At 38.3% G+C, this 16,654-nt stretch overlaps 1 protein-coding gene across 5 annotated transcripts in view; it reads right to left on the reverse strand.

The window, feature by feature from the left end:
- Positions 1-16,654, reverse strand: part of CFAP43 (cilia and flagella associated protein 43) — a 100,749-nt gene that overhangs the window by 66,439 nt on the left and 17,656 nt on the right. For all 5 annotated transcript variants that reach the window (XR_015155844.1, XM_086379282.1, XM_086379281.1 and 2 more), the window contains exons 4-8: positions 16,201-16,368; positions 13,494-13,644; positions 8,072-8,231; positions 3,551-3,618; positions 1,774-1,905 (exon numbers count right to left, since the gene is read on the reverse strand). Coding sequence is in view for 4 of the 5 variants with exons in the window: in XM_086379282.1 (XP_086235408.1) it covers positions 1,774-1,905; positions 3,551-3,618; positions 8,072-8,231; positions 13,494-13,644; positions 16,201-16,368 (679 nt within the window). In the remaining variant the exon portion in view is untranslated. The remainder of the gene's footprint in view (positions 1-1,773; positions 1,906-3,550; positions 3,619-8,071; positions 8,232-13,493; positions 13,645-16,200; positions 16,369-16,654) is intronic.

Raw genomic sequence — 16,654 nt, forward strand, 5'->3', positions numbered from 1 at the left:
GCTTTGCAGGCTGTGTGGTCTCTCACAACTACTTAATACTATCACTGCAGTGTGAAAGCAGCCGTAGACAATACATAAACACATGGGTCTGACTGTGTTCCAGTAAAACTTTATTTACGGAAACAAGCAGGAGGCTGGTTTTGACCCAAGGGTCCACAGTTTGCTGATCCCTGAGCTACATGGAGGATATCATTCCACTCTTCCTTACTTATATTATCGCCAAAGAAGTCAGCTGTTAGCCTAATTGAATGTCCCTTGAAATAATCTGGTTTTCTCTCTGACTACTTTTAAGGTTTTCTCTTTGTCTTTAGTTTTCAACAATTTCACACTGGTAAGTCTAGGTGTAAATACATATCTTTTTATGTATCCTGCTTGGGATTCACTGTGCCTCCTGAAGCTGTAAATTCATGTCTTTAATCAGTTCTGGAAAATATCTCCTTAAATATTGCTTCTGTCTGACTCTCCTCTTTGGAATTCCAATCAAATACATGTTGGATCTTTTCACTATATCATTCATTTCTCTTACCCTCCCTTCTATATTTCGTATACTTTCGTCTCTTGGGTACATTCTGAATAACTTCTTCCAACATATCTTCAAGTTCATCTATTCTCTCTTTGGCTGCGCCCAGTCTTCTGTCAGACATATTCATTTAATTTTTACTTTGTAAGTATATTTTTCTTTTGTATGATTTCTATTTGTGTCTTTCTCCCTTCTCTTAGGTTACATTTTTAATTGTTTTCTGTCCTCCATAGATACTTCAAGTTTTTCATTTATTAAAACATCATTAACACAGTTGCTTTAACTTCTGGTAATTACAGAAGCTTAAGTCTTTCCATATTTCAGTTTCAATTTCTTTTAGGCAAAAAAATCATTCAATTTTACTTGTAATTTATCTGAAATCATTGCCCAACAATATAAACTGATATTCCTGACTTAGGAGTCTTCCTAAGAGCATAATTCATGTGGGCATTTGATTTTATCCTGCATTTATTTCCCTCCCTTCTTCTCTTACAGAACCTATACTCTCCCTAGAGAACCACCCATTACCACAATCTCAGTTTATGTTTGAGTAGATGACAGAGGATGAGATGGTTGGATGGCATCACCGACTCAATGGACATGAGTTTGAGTAAACTCTGCGAGTTGGTGATGAACAGGGAGGCCTGGTGTGCTGCAGTCTATGGGGTCGCAAAGAGTTGGACATGACTAAGCTTCTGAACTGAACTAAACTGAGATGACTCTGCCTAGGCTCCAAGGTTAGACATGTGACCTAGGCCTGGTCAATGAGAATTTAGAATCCCTCTGGACATAGTAATTGACCCAGGGGTAGAAAAGTGACCCAAGCTAGTACAATAAGTCCAGGTTACAGGACCTTTTTTTTCCAGCTGCTATCTTTCTACTAAGGTCACCAAGAGGATAAAAATATAAAACTGGAGTTTCCGGAGGTTCTTTTGACACCATCTTCATAGAAAGGGAGGAAGTAGAGAGGAAACAGAGCTAAGATATGGCAGAAAAACAAGGCTAGTAGCAACACGGGAGTGCCCAGATTTATATCAGTTCCCTGTTTGCTTTCAGTTATATATGCACAAAAAGAAGAAACAAACACTCAAGTGTTGCCTGGACTTTTAAATTGGCTGATTTTTCATTTGCAAGCTAAAGAGTCTTGACTAGCAATGGATCATTATGCAGCACATTCTGCCCTTCATTCCTGTCATGCAATGATGATAATAATAATATCTGAAAACTTATCAAGAAATCACCATCTAGCATACCTTGTCTGTCTGAATCAGCAACATTCTGTAACTAGGAGAAAACATCAAATGTTCCACCGGCCTTTCAACCTCAAGAAAATCCTCTACTTTGTAATTTGTATCTTTAATAAGTAAAGAATACACAAAGCCATCCTAGAAACCAAAAACAATGAGATAAATGAAGGAAATTAGTCTCAGTCCATGCATAGTATACTTTCCTCATCAAATCAGCTAAGATTTATTGATTAGCATTTACTGTTCATTTTTGGAAACATCATCTATATTTACATTATCTAGAATGCTCTGTCTTCTTCCCTTTATTTAGCCAATTTTTAATCATGTTTCCTGGTCAATTTTTAATTTTATCTTTTTTTCTGACACATTTTCAATTACCTAAAATTTTACTAATCTCCCCTTTCTTTGAACTTCTTTAGTATTTATCACTTTGCCACATTCTTCATGATAAAGGGCGTGGGGTAGGTGAGGCAGAGTTTACTGTGTGGCTGGTATTCAGCAGTCTCCTTACTTCAAAGGACCTTAGCCTTCATGTATGTTCTTTAATTATTATTTTGTGCATTCTTAAATCTCTAAATGACTCAAAGGTAGGGAGTGTGCTGTTTATTTCCTTTGTATTCTCCTTTCTAGTTTTCACACAGTGCTAGAACCAGGGCAAGTATCCAGTAAAAATGGGTTGGTTAAATGTTGATCAGTAAGTTGTAAACAGTTTTAGGTTAATTTAACTACTTTCAAGAAGAACTTAAGTTATTTTTACAGTAATGAAAAAATTTTGGGCAAACTTGCCGTCATTTCTAGATTAGACCCCCTAATGACTAAGAGGTATTTGTGAGATGGCTTGGTTCAGACTTGGGACCTGGGGAAAAACATGCAAGGTGCTTCCAAGCTCATTATCACTCTCCATCCCTCACCAGAGCAGACGCTCCAGGCTTCCCTTTAAACTAGATTTAAAAAAAACAACCCACCAAGGGTGACTTGAGAAGGACAAATGCAGACTAAATGTAGAAGGAGGTAGTCCATTGCAAGGTTGGGGAGAGGAGATTGTGAACTAAATGTAGGTTTATGAGCTCCAGACTGCTTGCTGTTGGTGGAGCTTTCATTCTGACAGCATTTCGCAGCTGCCCTTAGGTTCCTAGAGGTGTGATCTGTGGCAAAAGAAGAGACGAAGCTAACAGTGTTTTGGGACAGCTACCAGTAGACCAGAGATTTTACTGTAGGTTGGCTTCAAACCTTAGCATTGATTACAACCACATGGAAAAGTAATATGGTGTAGCCCCTTTTCTTACTTACTGAAGCTGTGGGCCCTAAAAAATTAGAGAAAGGACTTTGGAGGTTACCACGCTTGGGTTCCATTTCCAGCTTCTCCACTTACTGGTTGGTGAACTCTGGAAGACTTGACTCCTTTGAGTGTGTCTGTGTGTATGTTTTGGGGTGGTGGATTTTTTAAATTTTATTTTTGTTTATTTGCAATAAGACAGACATATGATAGTTCACTATAATGTTTTCTATAATTTTGTATATATATATATTATTTGTAATAAAAAGTTTTATAATAGCACCCCTGACAAAAGAATTTTAATTAATAAACTGACAGAACTTGGTATCACATATTATGGTTCATCATAGTAAATGGCAGCAAATAGAAATTTTGTATATTTTCTTTTTCCATTTGACATATTTTTTAACCATTTTTAATTGAAGTATAGTTAATTTATAACACTGTGTTAGCTTCAGGTATATATTTTCTTGAAAGCAATTAATTTTGAAGAAAAAAATACATTACAATTCCAGAAGCAAGCACGCCTCCCTTCTGATACGCCATGGTGACTGGACTGATAAGATTTCTTTCAACTTTGGGAAAGAAAAACAAAGTAAAACAGGGGACACATAATTAAAAGTACCATACAGAGTAATTAGTCTCACTTGCTTTACTAGGACTACTCATTTCTTTGTAATTCCTTTTTCTACAGATCAACTTTCTATCAGAATATATGCTATGATGCCTCTCAAACAATAAAGAATAAAAGCTGCTTTGCAATGGTTACTGATGATAATGATTAATTAATGATTAATGATAAATCACACAAGTTTTTTTTTATGTTCTGTATCATCAGATCTATGGGAGTAACATTGTGGAATTATATAGTAAATATATTTCCTTTTTTAAGGAAACAAATTAGAGATTTTAAAAGGCCAGGGAGGAAAAAAAGACAAAAACTATATCATTTTTAAGCTTTATACTTAAGATTTGCATATTTTATAGCATGCAAATTTGTACCTCAATAAATAAAACATAGTAGATTTTTAAAAGTAAAAATAAAACAAGATTTATAAGATCTTTGTTATTAATAAAATATTGTCCTGGGGGAACATCACAAAAAGCACACTAGCTTTTATGTAGATAAGCTGCAAGAACTACAAGATCAAAGGCTCAGAGACACCTGCCAGACTTTTATTTATCACATACTACCTGCTCAGCATTTTGCCAGATGCTAAGAAGCATAGTGCCCTTTCCTCCAAAGACTGTTCACCTCCCAGTAGCTTCTTCTCTTTAATCCAACTGCCACCAAAGTCCGTTGCTATGACTCCGGCCTAGTCTAGATGCCTGCTGCTTACAGCTACTCCTTTCCTAAACGATGGATAATTTATGTCCGCAAGCACAGTTCCAATTGGGGTACATCTCCACTCAGGAGTTGATGTCATTCCACTGTCAGAGGGATTAGGTATAAACACCTTAGTCAGACATTCAAGGTCAGATGTGGTATCACTTAGATGTGCCTTTATTCCCACTATTTCTGCATAACACTTGATGCTCCAGACCAACTGGACAACTTCTTGTTTCCCAACCTTCCCCATGTTTTCTTGTTTACACAGACACCATTGTCCAAAATTTCACCTACCCTCACCTCTGCCTGTGAACCTATCCTTTAAGGGCTATTTCAAATGCCACCTACAACATGACTTAATTTGGCATTTTTCCCTCATCTGAATTCCCATAGAGCTTTATGACGCTTTCCTCACATCTTGATTTTTCTGGCTGCAATTATGTGTCAACTTGTCTTATTCTCTTCAATAAAATATAAATACCTTGAGGCTGTTGATTATGAGATTATATATTTGCCACTTATATCAACTCAAAGGCACCAGTGTCCTCCACATTGAAGGACACTGAAGATAGAAAGAAGATAGAAAACATTTGTTTGGAAGTTAAACAAAAGTTATTAAAATATATATGTATCATGAAAATGATAAGAAATAGTATATAGGATGGAATTAGTGAGCAATAAAAGACTATGTACAGGGACTTCCCTGGAGGTCCAATAGTTAAGACTCTCAATTTTCACTGCAAGGGGCGCAGGTTCGATCTTTGATTGGGGAACTAAGATCCCATATGCTGTGCAGTATAGCTAAAAAAAAGACTATATACAACTAAGTCCTAAATTGTATAAAACATCGCAAAATAGGAATTTGGAAATGAGAAATATTGTTTTATAATTCACTTTACAAACACAAAGAGGTGCCAATTTACCCTCTAGCAATCTCTGGGATTAAACTACAGAGCCAAAGTTGAAGTCACTGTTCCTAACTTCAGAGTTGATGACTAGTGGGAAAGACAGTCTTATTTAACTTATATGCAGAGTATATCATGCAAAATGCTGGGCTGGATGAAGCACAAGCTGGAATTAAGATTGCCAGGAGAAATATTAGTAACCTCACGTATGCAGAAACCACCCTTATGGCAGAAAGTGAAGAAGAACTAAAAAGCCTCTTGATGAAAGTGAAAGAGGAGAGTGAAAGAGCTGGCTTAAAAATCAACATTCAAAAAACTAAGATCATGGCATCTAGTCCCATCACTTCATGGCAAATAGATGGGGAAACAATGGAAACAGTGAAAGACTTTATTTTGGGGGGGTCCAAAATCACTGCAGATGGTGACTGGCAGCCATGAAATTAAAAGATGCTTGCTCCTTGGAAGAAAAGCTATGACCAACCTAGAGAGCATATTAAAAATCAGAGACATTACTTTGCCAACAAAGGTCCATCTAGTCAAGGCTATGGTTTTCCCAGTAGTCATGTATGGATGTGAGAGTTGGACTATAAAGAAAGCTGAGCGCTGAAGAACTGATGCTTTTGAACTGCGGTGTTGGAAAAGACTCTTGAGAGTCCCTTGGACTGCAAGGAGATCCAACCAGTCCATCCTAAAGGAGATCAGTCCTGAATATTCATTGGAAGGACTGATGCTGAAGCTGAAACTCCAATACTTTGGCTACCTGTTGCAAAGAGCTGACTCATTTGAAAAGACCCTGATGCTGGGAAAGATTGAAGGCAGGAGAAGGGGATGACAGAGGATGAGATGTTTGGGTGGCATCACCAACTGGATGGACATCAGTTTGAGCAAGCTCTGGGAGTTGGTGATGGGCAAGGAGGCCTGGTGTGCTGCAGTTCATGGGGTCGCAAAGAATCACACACAACTGAGCAAATCAATTGACTGAGTGGGAAGGACCGTCAGGCACAGGAGGCATTATATTTTGATAGAGGATGAGGCTATAACAAAGATGTGAGTCTGATGGAACCCCAGATGGGGCACCTGAGTTTGCCTATAGGTTGGAGTGAGGACACAGAGGCTCTACAATGGATAATTTCACTAGGTAGAGAGGAAGACATGGCATCCTAGACAAAGGTAACTCCCAATGCCAGGAGGCAGTATTTAGAGAGAGTACAGGAATGATGAGAACTTCTATGAGGCTCAAGTGGGAGAGCTGAAACTGGAATGACCGGCCAGAAGAGAGACTTATTTTTTAGAGAGCTGAGGGATGGCATTGTGAACATAAGATCAGAGGGTGGCCCAGGCCTGGAGAGTACAGATGAGAGTAATGGGAAGAGTGAGGTAGGGGGAGTGTGGTAGGCTGGGATAGGAAAGCTGAACCTAATGGCTCTACTTTCACAGTGGAGTGTGAGTCAGGGAACAGGAGAGGGAGTATATGAAGATGTGTAGATGGGGAAGACTTGCTGTAGGAGGTGGTGTTTGAGCTGCAAACTGGAGGATTCAGAGTGAAAGGTGACAAGGGAATGAGCTGGCTGTGAAATGTCTGTGAAATGATGGGAAGAAATGACTGGCTAGATCAGAAAACTCATACTGGGGAGTAGTCAAAAATAATATTAATGGTTCAGGTAAGAAAGGATCAGAGAGGGCTTGAAATTAAGCCATAGTCATCCTTGAGTTAAATGTGGAAAATGGTCTTCAAGAAGGGCAGTTTGGCAGGGATGGGATGCCTGGTTTGGGTCGACTATGGATTGAGCTCAACGAAATCAGCTCTATGGTTGCTGCAGAAATCAGGGTGTGAAAGAATAAGAAGAATTAGAGTGGAAAGTGCATTGGTCAGGTTGGAGAACTTGCCCTGGTGAGACTCCCTTCTCAAAGTGTCTACATGCAGCTTCACACAAGGTGATATTGGCTTCTCTGACCCAGGACAACTCTGATGGGACCAGGAGTGGACACTTGATCTAAGGAGAACAGATCAGATTCTCTCAGAAATGCTAGTGAGCCCACGGAAAGTAATTTTCAAGATGGCAGTTGGTCCTAAAGGAAGGTCTCGTGGAGAAAGAGTTACTGTGGAAGGCAAGGAAGGGCATATTAGCTGATTAAACAGGCATATTATGAGGAGGGCTTCCCAGGTGGCACTAGTGGTAAAGAATCTGCCTGCAAATGCAGGAGACGCAAGAGATGCAGGTCTGATCCCTGGGTGGGGAAAACACCCTGAAGTAAGAAATGGCAGCCCACTGCAGTATTCTTGCCTGGAAATTTCATGGGCTGAGGAGCCTGGTGGCTACAGTCCACGGGGTCACAAAAAGTTGGACAGAACTGAGCAACTGAGCACCTATGTATGCAGAAGGATACAGCATAGTAAGAACTTGGACTCTGAAGGCTTATTGTCTGGGTTCAGGTGTCAGCTCTATAGTTTACTAGTTATGTGAATTTGGGCATGTTTCTTAAGTTCTTAATGCCTCCATTTTTTCATCTATATCATGAAGATAAAAATGTATTTCCTTATGAACTTGTTTTAAGGATTATGTGAAATATGTATATAGAGTGAGAGAAGAAAGTCTAGAGCATAGAACACTTAATATAGGTAGCTAAAAGAAACATCCAGAGGACTTGGTAACTACCTAGAGGATAAAGAAGAAGGAGGAATCAAAGACGTCTCTAAAAAGAGAAAAATACAGAACAAAACATCCTTTGTCAGGTGGAAAGCCATCACCAATGGCTACACTTCTGGGAAGATGAAGCAAAGCAGTTTCTTACCCCTTGGTGGTCCGTCTTCTATCTTATTAATCACAGTTACCTTCAAAGTTTCTCCATTAACCATTAAAAGGTGACCCTCTTCACAGCCAATGTATAGGTCACTTGTTGGAGTCCAGCAGTGCATAGTCGGGTGAAGCAAAGAATACAGATCATCTTTAGGCTTCAAGGAAAGATTTAAAACCTTGTGTTAAGACAACAGTCATGCCTAAGAGCCAGAGAAATACTCAACAAAAACAATTTCCAAGATGAAAACAAATTAATATGTGTCTACATGCATTTATTGGTCCTGCCCTTTGCCCAGAGCTAAATGAACTTCTTCCTGCTCCATTTCTCTCTCTACATTTTAATTCCCTAGGAAAAATATTAGGGGTTTTTGCCAACACATTGAGAGTTCTAGTGTAATAGTTTTTTTGCAGAAGTCTTGAGTAATAATTTGTATGCTGTTTCTTGGTGGACTTTTTGATATCTTGGATCTAAAAAAGCCATTGTTTAGCGAAAGTCACCCCATTTGAGGAAGATTTGGGTCAACCTTTTCTCTCCTGGTTCATGGCAGGGGGCATGAATGTGATTTTTCTATGGAGTGGTTGGCCCCAACCCTCTGCTTAGCTCTCTGTAACGGAGGATGAGAAGAGGACCCCTGGTCTGGTTCTCAACGCCTCTGTAGTTCATGAAACGTCCTACCTGACTTTGATTCCATGGAAAACTCAGAGAGAAATGCACAAAATCTATGGAATGTACCTAGAAGAAAAACTGGCTTTGGGAACTAAAACTAAGGGTCTATGGCAAATTTTTCCTGTAAAGGACTATGTGAAAAATAAGCTTTGTGGACCACATAGGTCTCTGTTATATCCCTTTCTTTTTTTTTTAAACACTTAAAAAAATGTAAACGAACAGTCTTAGCTTGCTTGAAGTCACAGAAAGGCAGGTGATAGTTTGCTGATCTCTGCCTTTGATGATAATATCTCAGTGTTATGCCCCCTGTAGCTTTAAACATTCTGTCCAGCAGGGGAGAGGCCACTTCCCTTTCTGCCCACACAGAGCAGGCCTCCTTGTAAGTCCTGGACCTCCTGGTTATCTTCCCAGAGGTACAATATTTTGGACACGCCCTCTCACCTCTGCCCCCCAAAGCACTGACTAAGATTCTGAATTCAGGGTACTATAAAACATAGCATGGCATTCTTTCCTTTCTATTTAAACAAGTCAAACATCCTACACTTTACTCTTATTTATCTATTTACATATTTGTTTATAACAAAACATTTAGTACTATCTGAGGGTTTTTTAAATACTATACTATTATTTAGAATTGCATTAGCTACAACATAACGGCTTTGTTTTCTTTAGGCATCCTTATAGCCATAGGAACAGAAAACATTTTAATAAGCTAATGGCCAAATTAATAGAATTCTTATATCTTTGAGAGATCCATATTTATTTCATTCATTTATTCATTCATCTACCAAATATTTACATATCATGCACTGTTCTAAGCACAGGGATGTAGCAATGAACAAAACAAACCAAAAAAAAAAAATATATATATATATATATACCCTCATGGGACTTAATCTTGGTGCGGGAAAACAGAGCAAAAAGAAATTAAGGGAAAAGAATTATATATACATACATAAATAAAATATTATGTGTTGAAAGTGCTGTGAGAGAAAAATAAAGCTGGGGAAGTTGGAATAGGTCTCATGGTTGGGGAATATGGTAAACCCATATAAATAGCCATTTTGTCCATTCAAAACTTGACAATGCAGGCCACCATTGTAATAAATACTCAGTTATTTAAATAGCATACACTGCTCTTTAATTTAGGAAAGGTAAAGCAGGGGTAGCCCTGCCAAAGTAATTATTCTACTGGATTCCCAACAGATACAAATTTTTGCATTTTAGTATTTCCACAAACATTTACTGGGTATTGATTATATACCATATATTGTACCAGAGAGATCTCTTGTATTGCTAAGATTATCCCTCTTCTCAATAGGACAATCACCTATTGAGGGAGAAGTAGTTATCAACAAACATCAGAATCAGAAAACATGGTAGTTTATAGCAGAAGAGTATTTAAATATTACAAGAGAACCTACAAGAAAGCACTTTGTTCTTCCTGATGGAGTGAAGGAAATGCACAGAGAGAGAATTGTAATTTGAGATGGACCATGAACTATGAAAGCATAAGTCCTTCATGTACAGAAGCGCTTCTCACTATAAGCTTTTTAAAGGCCAGGTCGTCTTGGCATCTTTAATGTACGGTTGGTCTATTTCATGCTCCCCATAGCCTTGAATCCTTAGAAAATAAAACTTGAGCCACAATTTGGCCACCCAGTGGGCATAAAAAATGGACAAAATCACTCAAAAGGATTAAACTGTTGCTGATCAATGACATTTTTGTGGTATCTAACTGAGATTTGACTCAGAGGGAAAAGAGTTAGTGACTACCATTATGTAATCTTCATAATTTAAAAGTTCTTTGGTTGTCTTGATGACATTTGACTATAAATCACAAAAAGAAAGGCTCTTTCCTAGTATGGCAATGAGCTTGAAATTTTTTTAAAAAACCACACATATTTGGTTCTCATAACGTTAGTGAACATATATGCCTCAGAGGGTGAGGATTAAAACTTGGAATTTTCTTGCCTTAGTGTACTAAACTAGTACTGTGTGCAGTTTTGTTTAAGATAAACCTGGGCTTGTCTTCCTATTATTTTCTTTCATCAATAAATATGTTCTGTGCCATTTAAAAATGAATGTGATATTACACGGTGTAAGCAGAAAGAATAATTTTCAGTTATGGAAATTGAAAATTTTAAAAGAAAAGGTGCCGACAGTGTTTAAAAGTATTTCTTGGTAACACCATATCCTTGCTCAGTCCTCTGGAATCAAACATTTTGATGACTTGAAGACCAAACATAAAATATTCAAGCCCAACTTAATATTGCTTTAGAAAATGTAAGCATCTGAATATGTGTCACAATACTTGAGCTTTAAGAGGAATTTCTATTTAGCAATTTTTTTTCAAGGTCGATGGAAAAAGAAAACTGGACACTTCAGATTAAATTCACTATCTTGGATACAATTTCTGCCCAGATAACATCTGCCTTTGATTTTCCCCACGCTGCTACTAGATACCATTTCTAATGCCCCAAATAAGTTGTGTAATGTGATGCCTGCCCATTTAAAGGCCTATTATGTGCTTTTCTACCGTTAGCTACAAGAGAGATAAGGGGACTATTTAATATTTGTAATTTTATAAAAATCCACATTTGTCAATTTTTAAGACCTTTAAATAGGTCAAATCCTTACTAATTTCTTTGCCATTGGTACTGGGCCACAAGAAATTCCATTCAAAGGAATAGAATCAAGACATTTGAGATCTAAGTTTAGTTACACTTTCACTCGTATGGACATTACTCAATGTGTTAGCAATTTTTTTTTTTTACCTTATTTATCTATAAGATGAAAGAATTAAATAGTGGCAAAATTGACTTCTAATTTAAATGTAAAATAAATGGCTTTAGTAACAGTCTCTATAATTTAGAGATGTCAAACTTTAATATTAAATTTGTTTTCAGGAAAAAATTGAAATGTACTGAGTTACAAAGTCCTAGGAAAGAGATATGTCTGTTTATTATGAGCACTTAAAAAAAACAGTAACTCCATATTTAAGTATTTAAAGAAGGCATTTCTGTACTATTAAAAGTATAGGCATTTCCTGTACTATTAAAAGAATTAGCTATTTTCTATAATTTGAAAAAGTGAATAATTGTCATCCTTTAGAGGAAATACTAAGAGCATACAATCTTTTCTCTTACTTGACATTTTTTAAATGATAAGAATAATTGCCTGAGTTTTAAATGCTCTATGTAGGATCCATGAAGTTGTTACACAGGGTGAATGATGGGGTTGAAATAGTTGAAAATGTGGCTTCTTTGGTATCAAAAACTAAACATAGAAACATATTTTCCAGTTGTAAATCTTGAAGGCCGACGCGTTTGTTTTTACTTTGCTGCCCCACTGTGGCTGAGTGTGGTTGCATTTCCAAGGCTAAGACTTGAACTATTAACAGGAATTAGTTACCTTCTGTAATCAGGAAAAGTGAGTAATTGTCATCCTTTAGAAGAAATACTATAAGCATACAAATTTTGCTTGCCAGAGACTTTTTCATAAACTAATTATTACACGGAACTATTTGAAACATCTGTAGCCTAACGCTCTGCAGTGGTCAGAAGCATTTGGGAACCTCTACTTCCGTTCTCCTTGGCTTGGAGCTTTCACACAAGTGTTCACACACGCAGGTTCCAGAGCCGCAGCAGAATCCAGCTCCTTACTTTCACCCCAAAGACTCTGCAGGTGTCACTCTCTGCCCCGGGCCTCCTTCTTGACCATCACTGTGCCTTACTCCCCAGCTCCCTGTTTACTGTGCTCCAGCCACAGGATTCTCCTCTCAGCTCCTCAAGAATACTGAAATCTCTTCTCTCCCCAGGGCTTTTGCATGTGCAGTGCCCTCTGCCTGAACACTCTTCACCCGGCTTGTAGCAGGAGGAATGCCCCTCATCCTTCAGTCATCCCTCCAGAGGCCTTCCTTGAGCAGCCTATTGATCTCTCCCTCCCCTCCACCCCCATCTCCCATCTATCCTGTTATAACACTTGCCACATTTTGCAACGATTTACTCTATCTCTTTACTTTTGGTACTGATGTCTTGTCTCTGTCTCCCTAATACAATGGATGCTCCGAGAGGTAGGCCTATGCCTGGTTGGTCACCACATGACCCTGTTGTCTAAAACTGTGACTGTTATACACAAGGAGCTTGGTAAGTATCTGTTGAATGAAAAAAATAATGAGTGACTGTTGGCAAACTCCCTTATGAAACTTTCTGCCACTGTTTTCCAGGGCCTCATTCTCTCCTGGATTTTCTCCTATTTCTGTGACTGCGCCTCTTCAGACTCTACTTCTTCCTCCTGTCTTTTGCAGACATTTTCCTCTCTGGCTCTCTTCCCTGACACCCTCTCTCCTTTCCCTCACCCCCTACTTATTCCCCCACCCCATGCTCCATGCTCCCACTATCCTCTCTGCAGTAGTAACTCTAACTTATTTCGTTTCCAGCCCTGCCTTCTCTCTGACGCTAGGTCCACATTGCCCATGTCCACCTGGCATCTCCACCTGGATGCCATCCAGCACTCCAAAATCAGTATGTCCAACTCTGAAATCACAGCTAGGCCTCCTGCTTCAGTTAGCAAGGGCCATCATCTTCCTAGTCACTCAAACTCAAACTCAGAACTCCAGAGCCTTCATCTTTCATGGTCTCCAGGGTTAATCTGTAATAAAAACCAGGAAGATCCTCTCTATCTTGCCTGTCTCATGGGATGGTCATGAAAGCCAACAGGCACACAAGGAGAGGGGCCAGGTCATTACCCTGAAAGTTTCTGCCTCTTCACCCACGAGTCCAGCAATGGCTGACACAGGGAGCACAGGTCCATAGATAGGATCCTTGGGCAACGACTGGGGAAAAATGACATCTGTCTCATTAAAAAAGGATCCATCTTCCAAAGGCAGTTTTACTGACCTGTAGGGGGAAAAAAGACATCAGAACAATCAGATTAACAGAAACTAGTCATTGATAGAACTGCTTCATATAAGTGGTAAGCAAAGTGGGAGGTGTTACAACTCATGAAAAAAAAAAAACTAACAGAAACCATTCAAAAGTAAAAGAGTAGATTTAAAACTATTTATCATAAAAGGACAGGTAATACACAGTCATGAATCAAGTACATAGGGATTTTTCAAACATTTTAAAAGTTAGTATCCAAAGCAGAAATTGGAAACTTGAATGCTGCCAGGGGTTAGGCTAGTGTTGTGTGACCAGGTGGGACTGTGGCAGATGGGAAAGGATTTTCCCTCCTGTCTGGGCACAGAGTTCCTGAAACTCTTATAAGTTCCTAAGTGCATTAGGAGCTTCTTTTGTTCTATTGAGGCGATTCTGGGTGGGCTCCTGAAAGGCTCCTGAATGGGTACTGCTCACCAGAAAGACCAAGCCATGACTAGAGGCTTGGAAGTTTCAGTTTCTACTCCCATTTTCCAGAGAGAGCAGAGGAGCTAGAAATGGAGCAAATAATCGATCATGTAATGGTAGGGAGTCTGGAGAGCTTCCAGGTTGGTGAACACATACACTGGGAGGGTGATGCAGTCTAACCAACTCCTAGAAATGGGACAGAAATTCCTTCATTCAAGACCCTCCAAGACCTCACCCCATGTATCACCACCTGGCTGCTCATCTGCATCCTTCATCATATCCTTCAATAAACTAGTAAATGTCAGTAAGTGCTGTCCTGAGTTCTGTGACTTGTTCTTGCAGATTAATGTAACCCCAGGAGTGGGTCATTGAAATCTGTAATCTGTAGCTGGTTAGTCGGAAGTACAGGTAACAACCTAGTCTGAAGCTAGCATCTGAAGTGGAAGGGGGAGAGCAGTCTTGTAGGACCGAACCCTTAGCCTGTGGAATCTGGTTCTACCTCTGGGTAGAGTGTCAGAATTGAGTCGAATCGTAAACACCCAGCTGGTATCACGGAGAATTGTTTGGTGTAGAGGGGAAAACTTCCTCCACAAATGTTAGAAATGAAGTGTTCATTGTGAGAGTAAAGGAGACTCATGAGGAAGAAAAACACAGCAGGGAAGAACTAGGCTTTTTCTCACAAAGAAACAGAAAATCTAAGAATTTTTTCTCTGTACACACCTCCTAAAGCTGGCAGGTGCCACTCAGTTCTAACCAAGAGGGTTGCTGAATTGTGAGAATTTTGATTTCAAGATTTCAAGAGAATATCATAATCTGGAATTGATGAGAAATTTCTCAAATTTTAAATATTGGTAACTAACTCCAATAAAAACACATGGACCAAAATTAACATATATGTAGATTAAACTCAGCTACCTTTACAACCTCTGGTATCAGGAATTTATTTTCAGATTTACCATATATTTACTTTTAAACTATAACATGGTTATAAAGATGAGTTTAGAGAACTCATAGCTTTAGTGTTAAGTTCAAAACGTCCTTGGTTCTGTTGAATAATTTTGAAAAATCATCATGCAAAAATAGTATTTACCACTCAAATGTAAGGCTTAACTAAGTATTTTCAAATCCTGCTTGTTTTCTGATCCAGGACAATCCACTTACTTGACCTCTCATTTTATTTTCTTATAGAAAAATCACAACTCAACATTCAGAACTAGAGAAAAATATTCAAGGGAAATAAAAGAAAATGCGATAAATTACTTGCCTGCCCTGGCAAAGATCTGATAGAGGCATTATCCACTTTATGAAAAGGTACAGTGTTGTCAACTCTGCCCTGAGACAGATTTGGCTATTCAATCAATTATCTTAAAAAAGAAATTGAGACATAAAGAATACTGAGGAGAAAGAAGTGCCTCTCTTAGGGTTCTCCAGTTTGAAAACTTTATTAACTAGCTTTACATTTCTCTTTAAGAAGGCAGGTTTTCAAATCTGCAACTTCAAGAATGTGCACGTCCAATGTCCCCTTAGTCTTTGACTTTGGGTAGTATGGAGAGAATAGTAGGCTCAGGACCACCTTAAGTCTTTGAACTCTTTTCAACAAAGGTACCATGATCATCAGCTATCACCAGGACATTGGTCTTTTAACTTCTCTTTGACCCAATCCTATCGAAATAGGCAATTCCATGACTTCACTACACGCAACGACCCTCTTATTTATAGACAATGTGACTGAAGATATGATCTATACATTTCCCATATCTAAAATGTTCTTATTTTTGAGATTTCAATTGGGTATCAAAATAATAGGTACAAAAAACACGCTCTTTTAGAAATACATATATATTTAATACAATAGGCATATTTTGAAATGGCAAGAGTAAATACAATTTTGGAAAATTAAACCATGTTGTGATAAGGTTGATATTTAAACTCAATGGGAAATCAAGTTAAAGAGAGTCCCTTCAAAATGCAACCAACCACTCCAAAGTATGGGGAAAGATGTTTTAAGATGTGTGTATAAAGCCATTTAATTCACCAAATCGACCCAATCCCGTTACATGAATGCAAACAAAAATCCCCACTTTGCTATGTTGTAATGAAGTCTCTTACTTTGCTTTGAGATAATGCTCCTGGTTACTTCTTTCGATGGCCCACACGGTTACTGCACTTGGACTTGACAAGCACAGCTGGCGCCAATTCATGGGGTTAAAAGTCATCTGGCTCACATCTACACCGGGTTGTGACTTCCTGCACAGAATGACACCTGATTCCCAGTTCCTGAGACAAAGTTGAGTTTGGTGAAAAATAATTCATTTGAATTTCATGTCTTGAGAACATATATCTAATTATTGGGTTGGCCATAAAGTTCATTCAGGCTTTTCCATAAGAGAGAATGAAAACCTGAATGAATTTTTGGCTATTCCCAAAACTTGAAAACAACTTACATAACTTGAGAATTTATTATATAATTTATTAATCTATTATCTTAATATCAAGATTTAAATAATTATGCTTATAATTATAGTGTACCCTCCTAGGAAAGCAAGACAATTATTTTAAAATA

Source organism: Bos grunniens, chromosome 26 (genome assembly GCF_055505025.1).
Source record: "Bos grunniens cultivar Pamir isolate PY7600 chromosome 26, Bosgru_T2T1.0, whole genome shotgun sequence".
Classification (NCBI taxonomy): domain Eukaryota; kingdom Metazoa; phylum Chordata; class Mammalia; order Artiodactyla; family Bovidae; genus Bos; species Bos grunniens.